Raw genomic sequence first — 26,779 nt, 5'->3', positions numbered from 1 at the left:
GCCTGGACGTAACGGCAAGAGGAGAAGCCTGGACGTAACGGTGAGGTGAGAGGAGAAGCCTGGACGTAACGGCAAGAGGAGAAGCCTGGACGTAACGGTGAGGTGAGAGGAGAAGCCTGGACGTAACGGCAAGAGGAGAAGCCTGGACGTAACGGTGAGGTGAGAGGAGAAGCCTGGACGTAACGGCAAGAGGAGAAGCCTGGACGTAACGGTGAGGTGAGAGGAGAAGCCTGGACGTAACGGCAAGAGGAGAAGCCTGGACGTAACGGTGAGGCGAGAGGAGAAGCCTGGACGTAACGGCAAGAGGAGAAGCCTGGACGTAACGGTGAGGCGAGAGGAGAAGCCTGGACGTAACGGTGAGGTGAGAGGAGAAGCCTGGACGTAACGGCAAGAGGAGAAGCCTGGACGTAACGGTGAGGTGAGGGGAGAAGCCTGGACGTAACGGTGAGGCGAGAGGAGAAGCCTGGACGTAACGGTGAGGTGAGAGGAGAAGCCTGGACGTAACGGTGAGGCGAGAGGAGAAGCCTGGACGTAACGGCAAGAGGAGAAGCCTGGACGTAACGGTGAGGTGAGGGGAGAAGCCTGGACGTAACGGTGAGGCGAGAGGAGAAGCCTGGACGTAACGGTGAGGTGAGAGGAGAAGCCTGGACGTAACGGCAAGAGGAGAAGCCTGGACGTAACGGTGAGGCGAGAGGAGAAGCCTGGACGTAACGGTGAGGCGAGAGGAGAAGCCTGGACGTAACGGTGAGGCGAGAGGAGAAGCCTGGACGTAACGGTGAGGCGAGAGGAGAAGCCTGGACGTAACGGTGAGGCGAGAGGAGAAGCCTGGACGTAACGGTGAGAGGAGAAGCCTGGACGTAACGGTGAGAGGAGAAGCCTGGACATAACGGTGAGAGGAGAAGCCTGGACATAACGGTGAGAGGAGAAGCCTGGACGTAACGGTGAGAGGAGAAGCCTGGACGTAACGGTGAGGTGAGAGGAGAAGCCTGGACGTAACGGTGAGAGGAGAAGCCTGGACGTAACGGTGAGAGGAGAAGCCTGGACGTAACGGTGAGAGGAGAAGCCTGGACGTAACGGTGAGGCGAGAGGAGAAGCCTGGACGTAACGGTGAGGCGAGAGGAGAAGCCTGGACGTAACGGTGAGAGGAGAAGCCTGGACGTAACGGTGAGAGGAGAAGCCTGGACGTAACGGTGAGAGGAGAAGCCTGGACGTAACGGTGAGAGGAGAAGCCTGGACGTAACGGTGAGGCGAGAGGAGAAGCCTGGACGTAACGGTGAGGCGAGAGGAGAAGCCTGGACGTAACGGTGAGAGGAGAAGCCTGGACGTAACGGTGAGGCGAGAGGAGAAGCCTGGACGTAACGGTGAGAGGAGAAGCCTTCCTCGACGAGGATTAGCGCCATCTGCTGGTTAACCAGAACAAACCAGGCATGAAGCTTTGTTAGGTTTCTTTGTCCTGTTGGACTGAAGTCTTGGCTTTTCATCCATCAATCAACACTTATTTATCCATCGTAAAAGACCAGCGCTGCCAGGTGTAAAAAGCAGAATTCAATGAACGAGTTTTAAGTTCAGATTTTATAAAATGTAAAAATTGAAAATGAAGTGTTTCACACCTTGGGAGCAACAGACTTTAGTGTTTTCCTCTGGGCGGCTGAGACTCATCGTCTTATTCAGGATCAGAAAGCCTCAACGTCGGACCACTCAGGTAGCTTCGCATGCCAGATTACACAGTGGGCCAGGGACACAGCCCTGAGGTACGCCACGGCCACCACACCTTCGGCTATGGGCGTAACGCGTCGGCCCTGGTGGACGGGCTGAGACATCGGGTCGGGGTATCGGGATCTGGTGGACGGGCTGAGACATCGGGTCGGGGTATCGGGATCTGGTGGACGAGCTGAGACATCGGGTCGGGGTATCGGGATCTGGTGGACGAGCTGAGACATCGGGTCGGGGTATCGGGATCTGGTGGACGAGCTGAGACATCGGGTCGGGGTATCGGGATCTGGTGGACGAGCTGAGACATCGGGTCGGGGTATCGGGATCTGGTGGACGAGCTGAGACATCGGGTCGGGGTATCAGGATCTGGTGGACGAGCTGAGACATCGGGTCGGGGTATCGGGATCTGGTGGACGAGCTGAGACATCGGGTCGGGGTATCAGGATCTGGTGGACGAGCTGAGACATCGGGTCGGGGTATCGGGATCTGGTGGACGAGCTGAGACATCGGGTCGGGGTATCAGGATCTGGTGGACGAGCTGAGACATCGGGTCGGGGTATCGGGATCTGGTGGACGAGCTGAGACATCGGGTCGGGGTATCGGGATCTGGTGGACGAGCTGAGACATCGGGTCGGGGTATCAGGATCTGGTGGACGAGCTGAGACATCGGGTCGGGGTATCGGGATCTGGTGGACGAGCTGAGACATCGGGTCGGGGTATCAGGATCTGGTGGACGAGCTGAGACATCGGGTCGGGGTATCAGGATCTGGTGGACGAGCTGAGACATCGGGTCGGGGTATCAGGATCTGGTGGACGAGCTGAGACATCGGGTCGGGGTATCGGGATCTGGTGGACGAGCTGAGACATCGGGTCGGGGTATCAGGATCTGGTCCGACGTGGTTTCCTCTCCTCTTTCTGGGAGATTCTGGTTCTGCTGCTGTGGAAGTCCTGTTCTTCTCTGGACCCTGGTGTCCACAGAGGCTTTGGAGGATTTATTGTTTATTTTCGTTGTTTGCTCCGTTCGCAGAAACTTTCGGCTGTTCTAGAGACGTTCCTCGCCATCGTCATGCTGATGTTCTCCATCTCTAAACCTCAGGATGGCTTCAGGGTTCAGGTCTTGCTTGGTGCTGTCTGGAGTTGGATGAATGATGTCTTCAGATGAAGGATGCAAGTCCTGACCCGCTCCATTAAACCTTCGGTTGGAACCGGGGGGTTTGGCTGTTGTTTTTATCATCTCAGAAGCAACGCTAAGCTGAGTCCAGTTGTTTCACCATGTGAGATGGAAGATGATGACGACGGTTCATCTGGTCTGGACCGGATTATTATCTCCCTCCGAGTTTTAACATACATGACCTGATCAGTGACGTTCTCCAGCCCCACGTTCCCAGCAGGTCCTGTGATCACATGATCAGTGCCTGCTGGTGTTTTCTGTTTCATTGTGAAGCTCTGTTTATGTTGGAAGACATAAACAGAGTTTTACCCTGACTGGATCTGTCCGGAGCCCAGTTTGCCCAGTTTGAATCTGTGTTGTGTTCTTGCAGAAGTACCGGCACCACGATGAGGACTCGTCCCCCCAGGAGCAGAGCTCCCCTCAGCTGACGGAGGAGGCGGGGGGGCCAGAGCTGGTCCAGGTGGCAGAGAAGAACTTGTCCCAGATCGAGAATGTGCACGGATACGTCACCCACGCTCACATCTCACCGATGAAGGTAGGGGGCGGAGCCAGCGTCAGAACTGCAGAGACTCCTGAAAGGTGTCGTCCGACTCAAGCGGTGAACCTGGAGCCTGTTGTGTTTACATGTTTATGTCTACATGTCTGATTCTACATGTTTATGTTTACATGTCTGATTCTACATGTTTATGTCTACATGTCTGATTCTACATGTTTATGTTTACATGTCTGATTCTACATGTTTATGTTTACATGTCTGATTCTACATGTTTATGTTTACATGTCTGATTCTACATGTTTATTCTACATGTTTATGTTTACATGTCTGATTCTACATGTTTATCACTGAATGTGTACACACTCAGGGGGAGGATGGGGGTTGTTGGGTGTGTGTGTGTCCTACATGTCGGCTGCTCCGAGGTCTGTTTGCCGCCATCCTGTCATCACACAAACTCTCCACCTGTAGCTCCGCCTCCATGTTTGAATAAACTTTATTACCACTGAACACCTAATCCCAGTAAGAATTTAGACCAGATTCTCTGGCAAAACTGGGTCTGCCCAGCATCAGCACCGACTCTCGGACCGCTGAGACTCTGCGTCCATGGCAACCAGGGACATCCTTCAGCATCCAGACGATGAAGAGTGGGGTATAAAACCGTCACGTCACGTTAACCATCTGTCGGAAATACGACTATCAACTTTTTATTGATCTAATTGGTTCTGATAAAACGCGACAGCAGTGAGTCAGATGAAGACTGATCTCGCGGGGAGGATTTTTTAACAGATCAGAGTAAAAAGGTGAAGTCCGACACCGATCTGATAGTTTCTGGCCATCTCTCAGCTGAGAGATGATTTAATCCTTCACAGGATCCAGGTCAGACACAGAAAAACCTGATTAATCTGATGCAGAGATAATCTGAGATGTGATATTTCACACTGGTCGCTCACAGCAACAGAACCGGTCCGGGTCGCTGAGTGGAGCTGTGCTGCCGCCGTGTGGTCATTTAGAGGCACTGCAGCCGCGTCAGGAGAAAATCCCCTCTGACCTCATCATTTACGTGGTTTAGAAAGAACCTGGTCTGGGGATTCCTAATGAAAACCTAATGGGAGAAAAAGGTTCATGAACCTGACTTAAAGCTGTAAACATCATGAAGTCAACCTCCTGAAGCACCGCTGTTCTGCAAAAGCAGTGAAATGAAGCAGCGTGTCTTTGACAGGAGGATGAAAGCTGCTGCGTGCCGGCAGGTCGGACCGAACCGGGCTGCCGATGTTCCAGATGTTTCACCAGATGTTTCATCAGACATCTGCAGAGAGAAGCGGAGAGTCGGCTGATAAATAAAGTCAAACAGGAAAAATGAAAAACGTTTCATTTCCAGGCTGAAACGACCAACCAGCGACGTGGTCGTTTTACTCGCTCTATTGTCGGATTTACACGACTAACATTGGGTTCAGGTTGTCCGGCTAGCGTCGGAATGAAGCGAAAAAGCAGCAAAACCTCAACATGACCTTCTTCAACTTTTCAGACGTTCTTCATCTCGGCTGGGACGTTTCAGCGTTACGATGCACCTCGACAACGTTGACTTAGTGACTAACGTAGCGCTGCATGTTCCGATCCAGTGAAAGCTCATACATCATCATCATCATCATCATCATCACAGACCTACCATGCGTAGCACGCAATAAGCTGGCCATAATTGTATGTTGTAGTACATATATATATAGATACATATGTATAATAAATATCCACCTTTCCTTTCAATAATGCAGGAATAATGCAAAATAAAATCATCCTGACACAGTCGGGCGCCGTTTCCTGCTGGCAGACGGTCGGAAACGACCTGACGCAGAGTCATCAGTTGTCATCATGCCTGCTTGCTTGTCGGCTTCCAGGCTGCGTGTTGACGTGTCTGTACACAAATGACGCGTTTTTATGCTGCCTGTTGATGTTTTTACACTGCATGTTGATGTGTTTGTACGCTGCGTGTTGACGTGTCTGGACGCTGCGTGTTGACGTGTCTGGACGCTGCGTGTTGACGTGTCTGGACGCTGCGTGTTGACGTGTCTGGACGCTGCGTGTTGACGTGTCTGGACGCTGCGTGTTGATTTGTTTGTACGCTGCGTGTCGACGTGTTTTTACGCTGCGTGTCGACATGTTTGTACGCTGCGTGTTGACGTGTTTTTACGCTGCATGTCGACGTGTTTTTACGCTGCGTGTTGACGTGTTTGTACGCTGCATGTTGACGTGTTTTTACGCTGCGTGTTGACGTGTTTGTACGCTGAGTGTTGGCATGTTTGTACGCTGCGTGTTGACGTGTCTGGACGCTGCGTGTTGATGTGTTTGTATGCTGCATGTTGACGTGTTTTTACGCTGCTTGTTGATGTGTTTGTACGCTTTATTTTGACGTGTTTGTACGCTTTATGTTGACGTGTTTGTACGCTTTATGTTGACGTGTTTGTACGCTTTATGTTGACGTGTTTGTAAGCTGCGTGTTGACGTGTTTGTACGCTGCGTGTTGACGTGTTTGTACGCTGCGTGTTGACGTGTTTGTACGCTGCGTGTTGACGTGTTTTTACGCTGCGTGTCGACGTGTTTTTACGCTGCGTGTTGACGTGTTTGTACGCTGCGTGTTGACGTGTTTTTACGCTGCGTGTTGACGTGTTTGTACGCTACGTGTTGACGTATCTGGATGCTACGTGTTTGTACGCTGCGTGTTGACGTGTTTTTACGCTGCGTGTTGACGTGTCTGGACGCTGCGTGTTGATGTGTCTGTACGCTGTATGTTCACGTGATTTTACGCTGCGTGTTGACGTGTTTGTACGCTGAGTGTTGACGTGTTTGTACGCTGCGTGTTGGCATGTTTGTACGCTGCGTGTTGACGTGTCTGGACGCTGCGTGTTGATGTGTCTGTACGCTGTATGTTCACGTGATTTTACGCTGCGTGTTGACGTGTTTACACGCTGTGTGTTGACGTGTTTTTACACTGCGTGTTAACGTGTTTGTATGCTGCATGTTGACGTGTTTTTACGCTGCTTGTTGACGTGTTTGTACGCTTTATTTTGACGTGTTTGTACGCTTTATGTTGACGTGTTTGTATGCTGCGTGATGACGTGTTTGTACGCTGCGTGTTGACGTGTTTGTACGCTGCGTGTTGACGTGTTTGTACGCTGCGTGTTGACGTGTTTGTACGCTGCGTGTTGACATGTCTGGACGCTGCGTGTTGATTTGTTTGTACGCTGCATGTTGACGTGTTTTTACGCTGCGTGTTGACGTGTCTGGACGCTGCGTGTTGATGTGTCTGTACGCTGTATGTTCACGTGATTTTACGCTGCGTGTTGACGTGTTTGTACGCTGAGTGTTGACGTGTTTGTACGCTGCGTGTTGGCATGTTTGTACGCTGCGTGTTGATGTGTCTGTACGCTGTATGTTCACGTGATTTTACGCTGCGTGTTGACGTGTTTGTACGCTGAGTGTTGACGTGTTTGTACGCTGCGTGTTGGCATGTTTGTACGCTGCGTGTTGACGTGTCTGGACGCTGCGTGTTGATGTGTCTGTACGCTGTATGTTCACGTGATTTTACGCTGCGTGTTGACGTGTTTGCACGCTGTGTGTTGACGTGTTTTTACACTGCGTGTTAACGTGTTTGTATGCTGCATGTTGACGTGTTTTTACGCTGCTTGTTGACGTGTTTGTACGCTTTATTTTGACGTGTTTGTACGCTTTATGTTGACGTGTTTGTACGCTGCGTGATGACGTGTTTGTATGCTGCGTGTTGACGTGTTTGTACGCTGCGTGTTGACGTGTTTGTACGCTGCGTGTTGAGGTGTTTGTACGCTGCGTGTTGACATGTCTGGACGCTGCGTGTTGATTTGTTTGTACGCTGCATGTTGACGTGTTTGTATGCTGCATGTTGACGTGTTTGTACGCTGCGTGTTGACGTGTTTGTACGCTTTATGTTGATGTGTTTTTACGCTGCGTGTTGACGTGTTTTCACGCTTTATGTTGACTTGTTTGTACGCTGCATGAAGACGTGTTTTCATGCTTCCTGTTGACGTGTTTTTATGCTGCGTGTTGACGTGTTTTTATGCTGCGTGTTGACGTGTTTGTACCCTGCGTGTTGACGTGTTTTTACGCTGCGTGTTGACGTGTCTGGACGCTGCGTGTTGATGTGTTTGTACGCTGCGTATTGACGTGTTTTTACGCTGCGTGTTGACGTGTTTGTACGCTGAGTGTTGACATGTTTGTACGCTGCGTGTTGAGGTGTTTGTACGGTGCGTGATGACGTGTTTGTACGCTGCGCGTTGAGGTGTTTGTACGGTGCGTGATGACGTGTTTTCACGCTTTATGTTGACGTGTTTGTACGCTATGTGTTGACGTGTTTTTACACTGCTTGTTGACGTGTTTGTAAGCTTTATGTTGACGTGTTTGTACGCTTTATGTTGACGTGTTTGTATGCTTTATGTTGACGTGTTTGTAAGCTGCGTGTTGACGTGTTTGTACGCTGCGTGTTGACGTGTTTGTACGCTGCGTGTTGACATGTCTGGACGCTGCGTGTTGATTTGTTTGTACGCTGCATGTTGACGTGTTTGTACGCTGTGTTGACGTGTTTTTACGCTGCATGTTGACGTGTTTGTATGCTGCATGTTGACGTGTTTGTACGCTGCGTGTTGACGTGTTTGTACGCTTTATGTTGATGTGTTTTTAAGCTGCATGTTGACGTGTTTGTACTCTGTGTGTTGACATGTTTTTACACTGCGCTTTGACGTGTCTGGACGCTGCGTGATGACGTGTTTTTACGCTGCGTGTTGACGTGTTTTTACGCTGCGTGTTGACGTGTTTGTACGCTGCATGTTGACGTGTTTGTACGCTGCGTGTTGACGTGTTTTTACGCTGCATGATTACGTGTTTTCACGCTTTATGTTGACTTGTTTGTATGCTGCGTGATGACGTGTTTTTACGCTGCGTGTTGACGTGTTTTTACGCTGCGTGTTGAGGTGTTTGTACGCTGAGTGTTGACGTGTTTGTACGCTGGATGTTGACGTGTTTGTACGCTGCGTGATGACGTGTTTTCATGCTGCGTGTTGACGTGTTTTTACGCTGTGTGTTGACGTGTTTTTACACTGCGTGTTGAGGTGTTTTTACGCTGCGTGTTGACGTGTTTTTATGCTGCGTGTTGACGTGTTTTTACCCTGCGTTTTGACGTGTCTGGACGCTGCATGTTGACGTGTTTGTACGCTGCGTGATGACGTGTTTTCACGTTTTATGTTGACGTGTTTTTACGCTGTATGTTGATGTGTTTTTATGCTGTGTGTTGACGTGTTTGTACGCTGCGTGTTGAGGTGTTTGTACGCTGCGTGATGACGTGTTTTCATGCTGCGTGTTGACGTGTTTGTACGCTGCGTGTTGACGTGTTTGTACGCTGCATGATTACGTGTTTTCACGCTTTATGTTGACTTGTTTGTACGCTGCGTGATGACGTGTTTTTACGCTGCGTGTTGACGTGTTTTTACGCTGCGTGTTGAGGTGTTTGTACGCTGAGTGTTGACGTGTTTGTACGCTGCATGTTGACGTGTTTGTACGCTGCGTGATGACGTGTTTTCATGCTGCGTGTTGACGTGTTTTTACGCTGTGTGTTGACGTGTTTTTACACTGCGTGTTGAGGTGTTTTTACGCTGCGTGTTGACGTGTTTTTACGCTGCGTGTTGACGTGTTTTTACCCTGCGTTTTGACGTGTCTGGACGCTGCATGTTGACGTGTTTTTACACTGCGTGTTGACGTGTTTTTACGCTGCGTGTTGAGGTGTTTGTACGCTGAGTGTTGACGTGTTTGTACGCTGCATGTTGACGTGTTTGTACGCTGCGTGATGACGTGTTTTCACGTTTTATGTTGACGTGTTTGTATGCTGCGTGTTGACGTGTTTTTACGCTGTGTGTTGACGTGTTTTTACGCTGTGTGTTGACGTGTTTTTACGCTGTGTTGACGTGTTTTTATGCTGTGTGTTGACGTGTTTGTACGCTGCGTGATGACGTGTTTTCATGCTGCGTGATGACGTGTTTGTACGCTGCGTGTTGACGTGTTTTTACGCTGCGTGTTGACGTGTTTGTACGCTGTGTGTTGACGTGTTTGTACGCTGCGTGTTGACGTGTTTGTACGTTGCGTGATGACGTGTTTGTACGCTGCGTGATGACGTGTTTGTACGCTGCGTGTTGACGTGTTTTTATGCTGCGTGTTGACGTGTTTGTACGCTGCATGATGATGTTTGTACGCTGCGTGTTGACGTGTTTTTACGCTGCGTGTTGACGTGTTTGTATGCTGAGTGTTGACGTGTTTGTACGCTGCATGTTGACGTGTTTGTACGCTGCGTGATGATGTGTTTTCACGTTTTATGTTGACGTGTTTGTATGCTGCGTGTTGACGTGTTTTTACGCTGTGTGTTGACGTGTTTTTACGCTGCGTGTTGACGTGTTTGTACGCTGCATGTTGACGTGTTTGTACGCTGCGTGATGACGTGTTTTCACGTTTTATGTTGACGTGTTTGTATGCTGCGTGTTGACGTGTTTTTACGCTGTGTGTTGACGTGTTTTTACGCTGTGTTGACGTGTTTTTATGCTGTGTGTTGACGTGTTTGTACGCTGCGTGATGACGTGTTTTCATGCTGCGTGATGACGTGTTTGTACGCTGCGTGTTGACGTGTTTTTACGCTGCGTGTTGACGTGTTTGTACGCTGTGTGTTGACGTGTTTGTACGCTGCGTGTTGACGTGTTTGTACGCTGCGTGATGACGTGTTTGTACGCTGCGTGTTGACGTGTTTTCATGCTGCGTGTTGACGTGTTTGTACGCTGCATGATGATGTTTGTACGCTGCGTGATGACGTGTTTTTACGCTGCGTGTTGACGTGTTTGTATGCTGAGTGTTGACGTGTTTGTACGCTGCATGTTGACGTGTTTGTACGCTGCGTGATGATGTGTTTTCACGTTTTATGTTGACGTGTTTGTACGCTGCGTGATGACGTGTTTTCATGCTGCGTGTTGACGTGTTTGTACGCTGCGTGATGATGTGTTTTCATGCTGCGTGTTGACGTGTTTGTACGCTGCGTGATGACGTGTTTTCATGCTGCGTGTTGACGTGTTTGTACGCTGCGTGTTGACGTGTTTTTACGCTGTGTGTTGACGTGTCTGGACGCTGTGTGTTGACGTGTTTGTACGCCGCGTGATGACGTGTTTTCACGCTTTATGTTGACGTATTTGTACGCTGTATGTTGGCGTGTTTGGACAGTTCCTGCTCAGATCTCATCTTCAGAGTACCTTTGATCAGTAATGTTCAGTCCTGACTTCAGGTTGCTTTACTGTCGAGTCTGATCAACCCGATCGGCTGATAGATTTCATCGTCATGGTGTTTTCTGTTTTGTAGTACATTGATGCTTGTCGTTAATCATTGATCAGTCCTTTGTTCTGATGGTTGATCAGAACTGCTTGTCTTCCTCCATCATGTTTCTTCTTCTGCTGTTTGTGTCTCTTGCTCTTTCTTCTGGACGGTTTTGTGTCTGATTGATGACGTTTCCTTCTGATCAGCTGATGTCCTGTTGGGACCGAACCGTCCTGCAGACAGTTAGCTTTGTTTGGTAATTAAACATCATTTAAATGCATTTCTGGTGTTTTTGCATTAAAATGTTGCAGCTTTTCTCAGAAATGATGAAATGATGTATAGAAGCTGTGAAGTCTACGAGAAGCAGGATGTTGGAGCGCAGCGTTCTCCACATCCAGATGTTTAGGAGCGCTTTCTGCTGCAGCAGAAACGAGGAACAACGAATGTGGAAACAATTCGTTCTGTTTTCCTTTCTGTCCTGATTTTCCTCTGCGACACTCCGCCTTTCCTCCGTCCTCTGTCCTGTAGGTCGCGTCTCTGGAGTGCATCTTTGACGGCTCTTCAGCATTAGGACACCTTCACTCGGAGCTCCCTTCCCCCACGCCCTCCACCCTCTACCCCCTCGGAGAGGACAGCTCCCTCCCCTCCTGCTCCTCCAACCCCTACCCCCCAATCCAGGTAAACCCTTCCCCACCTTTAGCTTCACATCTCCATCCTATTTCCACGGCTTCCATTTCACCTCCATCCTGAGTCCTCCGGAAGCAGCTTCAGGCGTTTCCTGTTGTCGTGCTGCGGTTGGAGGCTGCAGTCGCCTGGTGAGTCGGACTTTGGTCGTTACGTCCCGGTGAGTCGGACTTTGGTCGTTACGTCCCGGTGAGTCGGACTTCGGCCGCGACGTCCCGGTGAGTCGGACTTCGGCCGCGACGTCCTGGTGAGTCGGACTTCGGCCGCGACGTCCTGGTGAGTCGGACTTCGGCCGCGACGTCCTGGTGAGTCGGACTTCGGCCGCGACGTCCTGGTGAGTCGGACTTTGGTCGTTACGTCCCGGTGAGTCGGACTTTGGTCGTTACGTCCCGGTGAGTCGGACTTCGGCCGCGACGTCCCGGTGAGTCGGACTTCGGCCGCGACGTCCCGGTGAGTCGGACTTCGGCCGCGACGTCCCGGTGAGTCGGACTTTGGTCGTTACGTCCCGGTGAGTCGGACTTTGGTCGTTACGTCCCGGTGAGTCGGACTTCGGCCGCGACGTCCCGGTGAGTCGGACTTTGGTCGTTACGTCCCGGTGAGTCGGACTTCGGCCGCGACGTCCCGGTGAGTCGGACTTTGGCCGCGACGTCCCGGTGAGTCGGACTTCGGCCGCGACGTCCCGGTGAGTCGGACTTCGGCCGCGACGTCCCGGTGAGTCGGACTTCGGTCGTTACGTCCCGGTGAGTCGGACTTCGGCCGCGACGTCCCGGTGAGTCGGACTTCGGCCGCGACGTCCCGGTGAGTCGGACTTTGGCCGCGACGTCCCGGTGAGTCGGACTTTGGCCGCGACGTCCCGGTGAGTCGGACTTTGGCCGCGACGTCCCGGTGAGTCGGACTTCGGCCGCGACGTCCCGGTGAGTCGGACTTTGGCCGCGACGTCCCGGTGAGTCGGACTTTGGTCGTTACGTCCCGGTGAGTCGGACTTTGGTCGTTACGTCCCGGTGAGTCGGACTTTGGTCGTTACGTCCCGGTGAGTCGGACTTTGGTCGTTACGTCCCGGTGAGTCGGACTTTGGTCGTTACGTCCCGGTGAGTCGGACTTTGGTCGTTACGTCCCGGTGAGTCGGACTTTGGTCGTTACGTCCCGGTGAGTCGGACTTCGGCCGCGACGTCCCGGTGAGTCGGACTTTGGTCGTTACGTCCCGGTGAGTCGGACTTCGGCCGCGACGTCCCGGTGAGTCGGACTTTGGCCGCGACGTCCCGGTGAGTCGGACTTTGGTCGTTACGTCCTGGTGAGTCGGACTTCGGCCGCGACGTCCCGGTGAGTCGGACTTTGGCCGCGACGTCCCGGTGAGTCGGACTTTGGCCGCGACGTCCCGGTGAGTCGGACTTTGGTCGTTACGTCCCGGTGAGTCGGACTTTGGTCGTTACGTCCCGGTGAGTCGGACTTTGGTCGTTACGTCCCGGTGAGTCGGACTTTGGTCGTTACGTCCCGGTGAGTCGGACTTCGGCCGCGACGTCCCGGTGAGTCGGACTTTGGTCGTTACGTCCCGGTGAGTCGGACTTTGGTCGTTACGTCCCGGTGAGTCGGACTTTGGTCGTTACGTCCCGGTGAGTCGGACTTTGGTCGTTACGTCCCGGTGAGTCGGACTTCGGCCGCGACGTCCCGGTGAGTCGGACTTCGGCCGCGACGTCCCGGTGAGTCGGACTTTGGTCGTTACGTCCCGGTGAGTCGGACTTTGGTCGTTACGTCCCGGTGAGTCGGACTTTGGTCGTTACGTCCCGGTGAGTCGGACTTTGGTCGTTACGTCCCGGTGAGTCGGACTTCGGCCGCGACGTCCCGGTGAGTCGGACTTTGGCCGCGACGTCCCGGTGAGTCGGACTTTGGTCGTTACGTCCCGGTGAGTCGGACTTTGGTCGTTACGTCCCGGTGAGTCGGACTTCGGCCGCGACGTCCCGGTGAGTCGGACTTTGGCCGCGACGTCCCGGTGAGTCGGACTTTGGTCGTTACGTCCCGGTGAGTCGGACTTTGGTCGTTACGTCCCGGTGAGTCGGACTTTGGTCGTTACGTCCCGGTGAGTCGGACTTTGGTCGTTACGTCCCGGTGAGTCGGACTTTGGTCGTTACGTCCCGGTGAGTCGGACTTTGGTCGTTACGTCCCGATGAGTCGGACTTCGGCCGCGACGTCCCGGTGAGTCGGACTTTGGTCGTTACGTCCCGGTGAGTTGGACTTCGGCTGCGACGTCCCGGCGGGTCGGACTTTGGCCGCGACGTCCCGGTGAGTCGGACTTTGGTCGTTACGTCCCGGTGAGTTGGACTTCGGCTGCGACGTCCCGGCGGGTCGGACTTTGGAGGCCATGCAGAGGCTGTTGGATGATTCAGGTGGAGTTTAGTTCAGACGTGCTGAAGGCCTGCTTATGACTCATCAGTTCTGGTCCATGGTACCGGTCCACGGCTTCAGAGCTGAACGTTTGTGATTGGACGAGTCCTGTTATCATATCTAATATTTATAAAATTAGATATATATAAAATCTAATTTCACTTTTAAATCTAATCTCTGCTGGACTTTCAAACTCAGAGAGATCTGTGTAGAAGCAGCTTTAAGTCTCCTGAACAGGACTCGGTACGTAAAGTCCAGATTCTGCCAAGGGTTCTGCCAACCCGGTTTGGTCCACAGCTGCTGACCTGGCAGGCAGCTGCACATGTGTTGCATCGTGGTTTTCGGCAGAAAAATATTCCAAGAACAAACTGATCAGCTGATTAATAAAAACATGTAAATAATTGGTCCTTTATTACAACAATAAAAAGAATTACACGTAGCACATTTTATGTCCTGAGCAGAACCTGTAGGTTTGTATATCTTTGTCATAAACAGGACCTGTGGGTTTATATATCTTTATATCCTGAATGAGACCTGTGGGTTTATATATCTTTATATCCTGAGAAGGACCTGTAGGTTCATATATCTGTATGTCCTGAGCGGGACCTGTAATTTCATATATCTTTATGTCCTGAGCGCGGGACTTGTAGGTTTATATATCTTTATGTCCTAAACAGGACCTGTGAGTTTATATATCTGTATGTCCTGAAGGGGACCTGCGGGCTTATATATATATCTTTATGTCCTGAGCGAGACCTGTAGGTTCATATATCTTTATGTCCTAAACAGGACCTGTGAGTTTATATATCTGTATGTCCTGAAGGGGACCTGCGGGCTTATATATATCTTTATGTCCTGAACGGGACCTGTAATTTCATATATCTTTATGTCCTGAGCGAGACCTGTAGGTTCATATATATTTCTTTATGTCCTGAGCGGGACCTGTGAGTTTATATATCTGTATGTCCTGAGCGGGACCTGTTGGTTTATATATCTCCATGGCAACCCATTATAAACAGAATTTCAGCGACTGAGCTGCATGTTCGGGTGTGAAAACGGTTGACGTCCTGCTCGCCGCTCTTTCCTCCATGTTTGATGCGTGGCGGCGCGGCGTCTTTGTCCTGACGTCAGCGGACGGCCGTCTCCTCCACCTCCGCTGCCAAAACACAGTGAATAGATAGAGGACGTAGCGTACACGCCTCCCGTTCTGTCATCTCTCTGCCTCCGCCTCTGCAGTGCCATGGCAACGCAGCGGATGAATGGCGACAAAGAAAATCCCATCAGGAGGAGGAGGAGGAGGAGGAGGAGGAGGAGGAGGAGGAGTTAACCAGAAGGACAGGTTTAGTGAGGCTTTCAGGAATAAGATGGGGGGGTTGGACGTAGTCTACCTGCCTAACAAGACGTGCTCTTCATCGTCTCATCTTCACTCCTCAGCAGACGATGCAGGGAGCTTCTGCAGATCTATTTATAGTTTCCAGGTAAACCATGGATCCGTTCAGGCCTGGACCGTTGGAGGGAAAGAGATGAAAACATTTCCAGACACAAACATGACCTAATGTTCACCTTGTCCACTCAGTCACCCATTTTCCTGATAAACTCACAGCCGTCATCTCTGCAGCTGTTCATGTCAGGGCGACCCAGACCCTCCTTGGTCCTCTCAGGAGGTCCAGGGTGTCCCCAAGCCCTCCGAGACCTCCCGGTTACGTCACAGTGTAGGCACCAGATCCGTCCCGGACCTCGCTCCAAGTCCAATAACATGCTAGTCGTGTCTGATTTATTAAAAGATATTTTGCTTTTATTTTGGTAAATTAAACATGTTTTTTATCTGAATCTGAAAATGTATTGATTTTATTGTCATTGCCACTTATAATACGTTTCAACGTGTTTAAATCACCAGCAAGCGGCGCCTGCACTGGTAGTGATGCAGCAGGAAAAACAACGTTAATTTGGGATTTACGTAAAATATTTGTTTAAATTGTGAACAGTTGCTAACATTTGCGTTAAGTCACACTGTTATTTTTAATTCTGTAATTTTTCGATGACTTCCGAAATGCAGCTCTCTGCTCTGGGGAGTTTTAGAACTGATGGTCCGGCTGCGGTAAGTCCCCTTCGGTTGATAATGATGGATATTTTTATAACGTTGTCAATGAAAAAGAACTACGATCAAACTTAGCTGAAAAACCACCTCTGTAAGTTCTTTGGGCAACCGACCAACCACAGTTGTGTTTTTAGCTTACAGCCAGTCATATAGTGAGACGTCACCGGTAGGCGAAGGGCTTCGGGTAGATCTGGAACCTACACCGCAACACTCTCCGAACCAGTTGAGCTCTTATGTGTTCGTGTCAGACGGATGTAGTTTATATAAAATGTGCTTTTTGTTGCTCAAATCCTGTTTGATTTTCCTAAATCCTGCTTTACAAACCTCCAAAACTGAAAACTGATGGAGATTTAGCCGGCAGAGATGTTAGAGATGTAGCTTTAGGCAGCAGAGATGCTAGCGGTGGAGATTTAGCTAGCAGAGATGCTAGCAGTGGAGATTTAGCTAGCAGAGATGCTAGAGGTTTACATTCAGTTTGCAGATTTAGCGTTCCACATTTACAATGAGCTTGTCAAACATGAGGGATGTCTCAATGTTATATTTATAGTTAACGTGAAGGGGGAAAAAGGATAATTCTCCATTTACTTGTGTAAATATCTGCATTTCATGGTAGAATATATATCTGTCTAATATCCAACCAACAACACGACAGTCACATTTCCACTGACAGAAACTTCATTTCCTGCTAAACAGCAGCAAAGTGCCTCTAGCACTGCTGAGAGGCTTATAGGTATCTGCTCTGATGGCAGCAACATATTCATCCCTTCATAGCTGTCGCATCGGAGTCGCTAGCTTTAGCATCAGAGCTGCTAGCTTTAGCAGCCGAAGCGCTAGCTGTAGTATCAGAGTCGCTAGCTTTACCATCGGAGCCCTTCTAGCTGTAGCTGCTCTAGCTGTAGCTGCTCTAGCTGTAGCTCCTCTAGCTGTAGCTGCTGTAGCTGTAGCTCCTCTAGCTGTAGCTCTTCTAGCTTTAGCTCCTCTAGCTGTAGCTCTTCTAGCTTTAGCTCCTCTAGCTTCAGCTCTTCTAGCTTCAGCTCTTCTAGCTGTAGCTCCTCTAGCTGTAGCTGCTCTAGCTGTAGCTCTTCTAGCGGTAGCTCCTCTAGCTGTAGCTGCTGTAGCTGTAGCTCCTCTAGCTTCAGCTCCTCTATCTGTAGCTGCTCTAGCTGTAGCTCTTCTAGCTTTAGCTCCTCTAGCTTCAGCTCTTCTAGCTGTAGCTCCTCTAGCTGTAGCTGCTCTAGCTGTAGCTCTTCTAGCGGTAGCTCCTCTAGCTGTAGCTGCTGTAGCTGTAGCTCCTCTAGCTTCAGCTCCTCTATCTGTAGCTGCTCTAGCTGTAGCTCTTCTAGCTTTAGCTCCTCTAGCTTCAGCTCTTCTAGCTGTAGCTCCTCTAGCTGTAGCTGCTCTAGCTGTAGCTCTTCTAGCGGTAGCTCCTCTAGCTGTAGCTCCTCTAGCTTCAGCTCCTCTATCTGTAGCTGCTCTAGCTGTAGCTCCTCTAGCTGTAGCTCTTTTAGCTGTACCTCACTCTAATCAGAGGGCCGAACTACGTCCACAAGAAGCTCCTGATGCATCCATCTGTTTTACCCACAATACCTTGCACTGTAGTCCACTTCCTGTATTTGATTCTTATGAACTGAGTCTAAAGTTTGCTTCAGTGATCCGGATCAGAGTTGGTGTGTCCAAACGAACCAAACCAGGATCAGAGGGTCTGGTGGGAACGGGGTCTTAAGGCTTATCTGCTCCCTGGTGTACGTAAATAACTATGTCGGTTGAGATCCTGTTCTACGTCCTGCATCTTCTATGTTGCCGCGGTTGTTAAGTCAGCTCCTCCACTAGGGGGCAGTGCTGACTTCAGAGTTTTTAAACCGGTTGGTGGCGGTAATGCACCACTATAAAGTCGTCTACAACCGTCCGAACACACAAGAAAAAGAAGTAAGCCACTCTTCTCAACTTCTTTGGGTGCGGTTTTATTTGGTGGCTTCATAATTCTCTTCTTCTATGGTTGTGTTGGCGTAACAACTGAGCACTGCCCCCGGTGGTTTGCTGTGGTATTGTTCAGTTTGCAATGAGTGACGGACAGCTGAATGAAAACGGACCTGAGCGACGCGCGAGATGGTAGTCTGCATCCAGCGTGAATGGACTCTCGATCCTGGTTCTGGTTCAGAACCGCAGTGTCAGTGAACCCGGAAATCCTCCGGATCCATCGAGCCTGGAGAGTCTGAGATATGGTCTTGACCTTGGACTGAACCTGGTTCAGAACCGCGGTGTCGATGAAGACCCGGTTCTGGTTCAGACCCACGCTGTCCGTCACAGCCGTGATGACTCGGCGTTTTTCCTGCCGACTCATTGTTTGTGGACGGGAACTAAAGTGGGACAAAGGTCAGCTGGAACAGACCTGCTGAGGAGGAGGAGGAAGGAGCTGCGTGATGTTTTCACACTGCAGAGATCAGAGGACTGACTTCCTGGCTGCGTGCGCTCTCTTTAAACACACACACACACACACACACACACACACACACACACACACACACACACTCTTCATCCTCCGTCAGCGCTGCAGTCTGTTGTCTGCCTCAGACAGACGAAGGCTGCTCTCCTCCTCCTCAGTGATGATCCCTCACCCTGCCAGGTTAACTCCCCCTCCGGAGGCTCCGCTCTCTTTCTTCCCATCAAGTGGAGCGCGTCCCGCCAGCCGACCGCCATCCGCCGCTCGCTGACACCGCGAGGAGGAGGAGGAGGACGGCTTCTGGTCACCTCCACCAGCTCCTCTGCAGCCTCCCTGTTTGTGTCTTCGAGGAAGGGAGGGGGGGGGGGGGCAACAAGGTGGAGTGAAACCCCCCTCCCATCGTCTGCTCTCCAGCCAACGCCACCTCCTCTGCCGCCCAGCAGCCTGCAGCAGGAGCGTGAAGAGGCGCAGAGGAGGCGCAGCAGCATGCTGAACTCTGTGTGGTACGCTAAGAAGATGGGCCGCCGCATCATGGGCACCCTGAGGAGGACCAAGCGGCTGCACCGCCGCCTCCTGGTAGGTCCCCCACCCCCCACCTGTAAGACCAGGACTCCTCTGAGGGGAGGTGCTGCACCGTGACTCATGTTCTCCTGCATGTGAGCGTGCACAAGTTGGTGCGTGTTGTTGTTGTTGTGGCCCTGCTGAAGGAGGCAGGTGTGTACAAGTTGCAGCTGCTGCGTCATGTGAGGGTCTGGACCTGGGTCTGGATCTGGATCTGGATCCGGTTCTAGATCTGGACCTGGGTCTGGGTCTGGATCTGAACCTGGGTCTGGGTCTGGATCCGGTTCTGGATCTGGATCCGGTTCTAGATCTGGACCTGGGTCTGGGTCTGGATCTGAACCTGGGTCTGGGTCTGGATCCGGTTCTGGATCTGGATCCGGTTCTAGATCTGGACCTGGGTCTGGATCCGGTTCTAGATCTGGACCTGGGTCTGGATCTGGATCTGGATCTGGACCTGGTCTTAGATCTGGACCTGGGTCTGGGTCTGGATCTGGATCTGGATCTGGACCTGGTCTTAGATCTGGACCTGGATCTCGATCCGGATCTGGATCTAGTCGTCGGGTAAACGCGGGAAGCGTGTGATGATGGGAAATGTGTCACAGCTTGCCATCTAAACGTGATCCAACACACACACACACACACATATTCCAGAGCTTCCAGGATTAAAGCCCCCCCCCCCCCCCCCCCCCCCCCCCCCCCCCCCCCCGTCTCATGTGTTCCGGTTTCCACGGATCCGGATCCTTCACCTGCATCAGTGCATCATGTTTTTTGCAGATGTGAGGAACCCCTGCAGTAGCACATGCCTTCCCTGGCGTTACCTAGCAACCTCTGGGTTTTCTGACACGCAGCGCTCCTGCGCCGCCTCCCGTCTCCCGCCTCACACACGCGTGTTAACATACATGAAGGTGAACATGAGAAGGTTCGGGGCTTCGGATGGAAAGGAAGAATCCTGGAGTTCTACTGCTTCCACAGTCCGGATCTTAAGGTTTCCATGGCAACCGCAGCTGGAGTAGTTGTTTTTATTAGAAGATGCAAACCAGAACCAAGTAGCTTAAAGAAGAAAAAAGTTGTTTTCCCTCATTTGGAAGAAAAACTGATGCTTGTCTGAGCAGTACGGTGGCTGAGAAGTTCAAAACACAATGAAAAAATTCCTGAGCAAATTCATCAACAAAATTAATTTTGTACATATATAAAAACGACTCCGCAGCTGTTTATGGTTTGAGCTGACAAAATTCCCAGATAAGATGTAAAATCCCAAATATTCCAACAAATGAAGGAATTTCCTTCCAGCTGCTGCTTCTTCTGCAGTCCTGAACAGTGCGGCATTACTGCCCCCTGCTGGGGACTCCACGCAGCTACATTTGTTCCTGAACCAAGATGGAGAAACGCTTGACGCTGATGGAAACCTGGGTTATGGTTCAATGTCCAGACCAGACATAAATTCCCAGATATTCCCAGGGGTTAGAGGGGTTCATGTCCTCCACAGTTTTACGTTAGAACTACTTCTGCTGAATTACAGCCGTTAACCGTATTTACTTTACTTCAGTAAGAATGTCAGGAGAATATAAACACACAGGTCCTGCTGATGTCAGGAGAATCTCTCTGCTGATTGGCTGATGTGATAAAGCATCGGGTGGATAAATCGTCTTCCTGACGGGAACACTGGAGGAACGATGTCCCAATTAGATTGGGAGGAGTTATCATCATGACCCGGTGGGTGGATGGATGGATGGATCGGTGGGTGGGTGGGAGGATGGATGGATGGGTCGGTGGGTGGATGGATGGATGGGTCGGTGGGTGGGTGGGAGGATGGATGGATGACTGGATGGATGGATGGTTGGGTGGATGGATGGAAGGGTGGAGGATTGGTGGATAAATGGATGGATGGATGTAGAGATGGATGGATGGTTGGGTGGATTAAAGATGGCGGCTCAGATTGCTGATTCCAGCTGATTCTAAACAAACTGGTGGTATTGATCAGACCAGTCGTCATGACAACTGGAACAGTTTATCTTCCCACTTCTTCGTTGGTTGCTGGAAAATATGACTGCATGCTATTGGCTCTGGCAGCTGTCAATCAGACGCTGCTGTTCTGAAATCAGTTTGACATGAAATCTGACCAATCAGCTGCCAGATCATCACAGATGATGCTACAACAGTCACATGTAGGCGTGTGTCAGTTTTCCCACAGTATTTTCCGCCACCTGAACGCAGCAGTTGTGTTCAGGGAGCGAGGCGGCGTGGGTGTTTCCAGGATTAATCTCTGCAGATTAAACACTGGATCTGGGTCACATTTGTGAATTATTGACAGCTGTCGGTCTCAGCGATGCGTGGCGTCCGTCTCTACTGGCGGCGGCTAAGACCAGAAGTCTGACCAATCAGAGGGCTTGGTTTCCTCTCCTGAGCCAGGCAGGGTTGGGTGTTGAACTCCAGTGGGAAGGTGCTGTACTGATGCTTTTAGTCACATTTCAATCATTTTTCCTCAGTTTGAACATAAATCTGGTTGATTTCGTGACTTTATGAGAATAAATGTGACCAGATCGCGGTTCCTTAACCAGACTGATCAGCTGATTCTGCTCCGACCTCGTGTGACTCCAGCGCTACGTCCACCAGGAACAGTTCACCACTGGATAACTTTCTTCCCGACATGTCATGGAAACCATCACATCAGAAGTTTTTAAAGCTCTTCTTTCCAGGCGCCTGACTAGTGGGTCATGTCGCCATGATGACTGAAGAGGAACAGGTTTTCTCTCTGCAGCATGTTGCTTCGTCCCCCACAGCTCCCACTCGGCTCGGCGACGCACTCAGACATTTAAACTCAGTGGTGTGCAGGAAGCAGTGATGAACCTATCAGCAGGAGGAGCTGTGGGTTTACTCTTCATCATGCAAATACCCTCACTGACGACAGTTAATCCTGGGTCCTGTGACTCGGCAGTTAATCCTGGGTCCTGTGACTCGGCAGTTTATCCTGGGTCCTGTGACTCGGCAGTTAATCCTGGGTCCTGTGACTCGGCAGTTTATCCTGGGTCCTGTGACTCGGCAGTTAATCCTGGGTCCTGTGACTCGGCAGTTTATCCTGGGTCCTGTGACTCGGCAGTTAATCCTGGGTCCTGTGACTCGGCAGTTTATCCTGGGTCCTGTGACTCGGCAGTTAATCCTGGGTCCTGTGACTCGGCAGTTTATCCTGGGTCCTGTGACTCGGCAGTTTATCCTGGGTCCTGTGACTCGGCAGTTTATCCTGGGTCCTGTGACTCGGCAGTTTATCCTGGGTCCTGTGACTCGGCAGTTTATCCTGGGTCCTGTGACTCGGCAGTTAATCCTGGGTCCTGTGACTCGGCAGTTTATCCTGGGTCCTGTGACTCGGCAGTTAATCCTGGGTCCTGTGACTCGGCAGTTTATCCTGGGTCCTGTGACTCGGCAGTTAATCCTGGGTCCTGTGACTCGGCAGTTTATCCTGGGTCCTGTGACTCGGCAGTTTATCCTGGGTCCTGTGACTCGGCAGTTAATCCTGGGTCCTGTGACTCGGCAGTTTATCCTGGGTCCTGTGACTCGGCAGTTTATCCTGGGTCCTGTGACTCGGCAGTTTATCCTGGGTCCTGTGACTCGGCAGTTAATCCTGGGTCCTGTGACTCGGCAGTTTATCCTGGGTCCTGTGACTCGGCAGTTTATCCTGGGTCCTGTGACTCGGCAGTTAATCCTGGGTCCTGTGACTCGGCAGTTAATCCTGGGTCCTGTGACTCGGCAGTTTATCCTGGGTCCTGTGACTCGGCAGTTTATCCTGGGTCCTGTGACTCTGCAGTTTATCCTGGGTCCTGTGACTCGGCAGTTTATCCTGGGTCCTGTGACTCGGCAGTTTATCCTGGGTCCTGTGACTCGGCAGTTTATCCTGGGTCCTGTGACTCGGCAGTTTATCCTGGGTCCTGTGACTCGGCAGTTTATCCTGGGTCCTGTGACTCGGCAGTTTATCCTGGGTCCCGAATCGAATCTTGAAATATTTTGCTGCTTAATAATCTAAATGCTGCATTTTGACACCAACTCCAGATTAAATATTCAAGTGTGGTAGAAGCTCAGATTTCCAACAGTTTTGTCCGGGCCTGAATGCAGCGCCAGAAGGGGGAACTGGGCTTCAGCTCCCCCAATCCCTCCCCCCCCCCCCCCCACCCCCCACCCGCCTGCTGCTGAGGCTGACACGCTTGCCGCCATGTCTGAATCGGGGGGGTCGCATTGATTATTCATGCAGCGAGTGGAGCGCCCCTCCCGCTGACAGAGCCCATTAATTGGCAGCAGACGGAGGGGGAGGGGGGAGGCGAGGAAGAGGACGGTCGGGATGTGTTGCTGCTCGTCACAGAGACCAGACGAATCCGCCCGGATCAGAAGGAGCTGCCGTCATCCATAATTCACCCTCCTCCTCCTCCCGCCAGCGGGAATCTCCTCCAGGAACATGACGGCACACCCCCCCTGGCAGCAGCTCGCCCCCAAGTCCTTAAACGGCGCCGAGAGGATGCCGGCGCCAGACCTGCAGGAGTCCATCGCCCACCTGCACCCTCTGCAGCGGCAGCACGCCATTGAGCTCCACCGGCAGCAGCGCCCGCAGGTCCAGGCGTCGCTGTCCACCTTCACCGCCTGCGCCGTCCCGGCCTCCTTCCGGGCGCGCAGCCGCTTCCTCAACCTGCGCGACAGCGTGAAGAAGAGTCCCGCCAAGAGCACGGCCAAGGTCGCCGGCGGCAACCGCAAGGAGATACCCTGGGTTCCGTTCGCCTTCAGCAAGGTACCGCCGCTCTGATCCACGTTCTGATTCTGGTCCGGTCTGAAGGGAAATACCGACTCAGAACCGGAGAAGTTAGAACCGGTCCGGTCTGAAGGGAAATACCGACTCAGAACCGGAGAAGTTAGAACCGGTCCGGTCTGAAGGGAAATACCGACTCAGAACCGGAGAAGTTAGAACCGGTCCGGTCTGAAGGGAAATACCGACTCAGAACCGGAGAAGTTAGAACCGGTCCGGTCTGAAGGGAAATACCGACTCAGAACCGGAGAAGTTAGAACCGGTCCGGTCTGAAGGGAAATACCGACTCAGAACCGGAGAAGTTAGAACCGGTCCGGTCTGAAGGGAAATACCGACTCAGAACCGGAGAAGTTAGAACCGGTCCGGTCTGAAGGGAAATACCGACTCAGAACCGGAGAAGTTAGAACCGGTCCGGTCTGAAGGGAAATACCGACTCAGAACCGGAGAAGTTAGAACCGGTCCGGTCTGAAGGGAAGTACCGGGTCAGAACCGGAGAAGAAGTTAGAACCGGTCCGGTCTGAAGGGAAGTACCGGGTCAGAACCGGAGAAGTTAGAACCGGTCCGGTCTGAAGGGAAGTACCGGGTCAGAACCAGAGAAGAAGTTAGAACCGGTCCGGTCTGAAGGGAAGTACCGGGTCAGAACCAGAGAAGAAGTTAGAACCGGTCCGGTCTGAAGGGAAGTACCGGGTCGGACTGATGGGAAGTTCAGTCAGAAGTCTGACCCCTGACCTTTGATTACATCTGATGAAGATGATCAGTGTGTTTGTGTGATGATGAAGATGTGTGTCGTCAGCCGTTGGGTTGTGTACGTGGCCGTTGCCATGACACCCGTCTCCCTGCATGGGAAACCTTCATCGCCGTCTATCTTAATCTTCCTGTGGATAAATCCATCTCCGGATCAACAAGACGGAAGAGGACCGGACGCCTCGGTCGGCTTCAGCCAGAGCCGCGGCGTCGGCGGACCCGGTGGGAACGCTGTTGGCGCTGTCGGCTTCTCTGTCAGCAGCTTTCCAGAAGTAGGGCTGTCTGATCAATATGGTCGATCGGCCCGGCTAATTTTAGCCGATGCAGCCTGATTGGTCATCCGGCTGGACTTCCTGTTGCGTAACGGGATGGAGGCCGCTCCTCTTCATCAGAGGCCAGGATGAAGATCAAACGTTTTTCCATCTTCACCGTTTTTCGAAGAAATGGAACAAAATAAATATATAAATGTAGATATAGAAGAATATAAATATAGATTATTTGTAAAACAGTAATAAAACGGTTCATTATGGCATTGGCGGTGTTTCGGTGTGGGAAGGAGGCGCTTGCAGGAAAAATAAAAAATGAAATGCAAGGTTTTTTTATTTACAATTAAAATAGAATAAATTTGGCGGGGGGGAATTAAAAAGTAAATAAATGATAATCAGATAATTAAGATTTTAGTCTTAATGTAAAAATTGTCCTGTTTTTTAAAAACTTATTTTTATTAATTCATTTATTTATTAATAAATTTATTTATTTTATTTATTCTATTTATTCATTAATGAACACATAATTGAATTAGTTCTAATGTTATTTATTTTTTTAGAGTTGCAAAACTAGGCCCGGTTGCAGCAAATATAGCAGAATTTACTCTTTCTATTTAACATGGAGGATATTATGGGATGGAGGAGAAACTGGATGCAACTGGACTCACACCAGTCTGACCAGTACCTCCCCATGATGGTCCTGCTTGTTAATTTCATGCTGTGTTCTCACTCTAATCAGTCGCTTCAAATAAACCGTCTGCTGCTTGACTGGACAGTAGAGTAGAGTAGAGTACGGTGGAGTAGAGTACAGTAGAGCAGGTTACAGTGGAGTACAATAGAGTAGATTACCGTAGAGTATAGTAGAGTACGGTTGAGTAGAGTAGAGGAGAATACAGTAGAGTAGAGTACGATGGAGTAGAGTACAGTAGAGCAGGTTACAGTGGAGTACAATAGAGTAGATTACAGTAGAGTACAGTAGAGTGGAGTGGAGGAGAATACAGTAGAGTACAACAGAGTAGAGTACAATAGAGCAGGTTACAGTAGAGTACAGTGGAGTACAATAGAGTAGAGGACAGTGGAGTACAATAGAGTAGAGTACAGTGGAGTAGAGTACAGTAGAGTAGAGTAAAGTAGAACATGTGCAGCTTCCGTCTGAACAAGAAGTAAAAACAAGACGTTTAAATGACTCTCTGTTGGTGTAAAGGCCTGTTATCTGGTCTTGGTCCCAATCCCAGTCCTGGTCCTGGTTCTGGTACCAATCCTAGTCCCGGCCCAGGTCCCAATCCCAGTTCTGGTCCTGGTCCTGGTCCCAATCCCGGACCTGGTCCCATTCCAGGTTCTTGTCCTGGTTGGTCAGAAGAGTTTTTGTCTTAGGTGTTTAGAACCAAGGCCCACGTTGTGGTTCTGGTTTCCTCGGACCGGATCAGAACACAGAAGGTTCTGGTCTGTGGTGTTTCAGCAGCGACCCGGTTCCCTCTGGTCTAGGGGAACCGGAACCTTTACGTTGACCTTTGACCCTGTGAGAGCTCCAATGTAATGATGACCCCGCCCCCTCCCCGCTGAGCGGCTCAGGATTGGACGGTTTAAATCCTCGGAGCAGCAAGGGGAGGGGTTCGCCGCATCAGGACCGGATCAGGAGGTGTTTGGGAATCTGCCAGGCGGCGTCCTGCTCTGATTGGCCGACACCTCGCGGGCCTGTCGTGTCAAACTCCACCCGCCTGGCAGCTCAGCAGGATGAAAACGAGTGGACGCCGTCACACACACACACACCCTCATCCTCCCGCTGCTCATCTGTGCTGCACTGTGTTTGTCTGACCTTTGACCCTCACCATGCTATCGTTCAGCAGGCCGAGGTGGCCCCGCCCTCCTCTCCCATAATCCCTGTGATCCCCGTCTCGCCAATCCCAGCAGAGACCGCCGCCGTCCCTCCGACGTCTCAGGTCTTTCTCCGTTTTTACTGTCTGTCTGTCTGTCTGTGCTCCATCCGTCCATCTGTACATTCATCTCTTATTTTACCGCCGTGTCTGGTCCGGCTCGCCGTCCGCCGCCCTGCTCGCCGTCCGCCATCCATCTGGCTCC

General features: G+C 51.2%; 1 protein-coding gene across 10 annotated transcripts in view; it reads left to right on the top strand.

The window, feature by feature from the left end:
* The window catches only part of dlg1b (discs large MAGUK scaffold protein 1b), a 110,020-nt gene that overhangs the window by 56,475 nt on the left and 26,766 nt on the right, over positions 1-26,779 (top strand). For 3 of the 10 annotated variants that reach the window (XM_079243544.1, XM_079243543.1, XM_079243541.1), the window contains exons 5-7: positions 3,255-3,419; positions 11,274-11,423; positions 26,545-26,640. In XM_079243544.1, the coding sequence (XP_079099670.1) occupies positions 3,255-3,419; positions 11,274-11,423; positions 26,545-26,640 (411 nt within the window). The remainder of the gene's footprint in view (positions 1-3,254; positions 3,420-11,273; positions 11,424-26,544; positions 26,641-26,779) is intronic. The other 7 variants (XM_079243548.1, XM_079243547.1, XM_079243546.1 and 4 more) reach the window with 3 other exon arrangements.

This window comes from Telmatherina bonti (genome assembly GCF_933228915.1).
Source record: "Telmatherina bonti genome assembly, chromosome: 7".
Lineage (NCBI taxonomy): Eukaryota > Metazoa > Chordata > Actinopteri > Atheriniformes > Telmatherinidae > Telmatherina > Telmatherina bonti.
The sequence above is the reverse complement of the archived record's forward strand: the minus strand, read 5'-3'. Positions and strand labels throughout refer to the sequence as shown.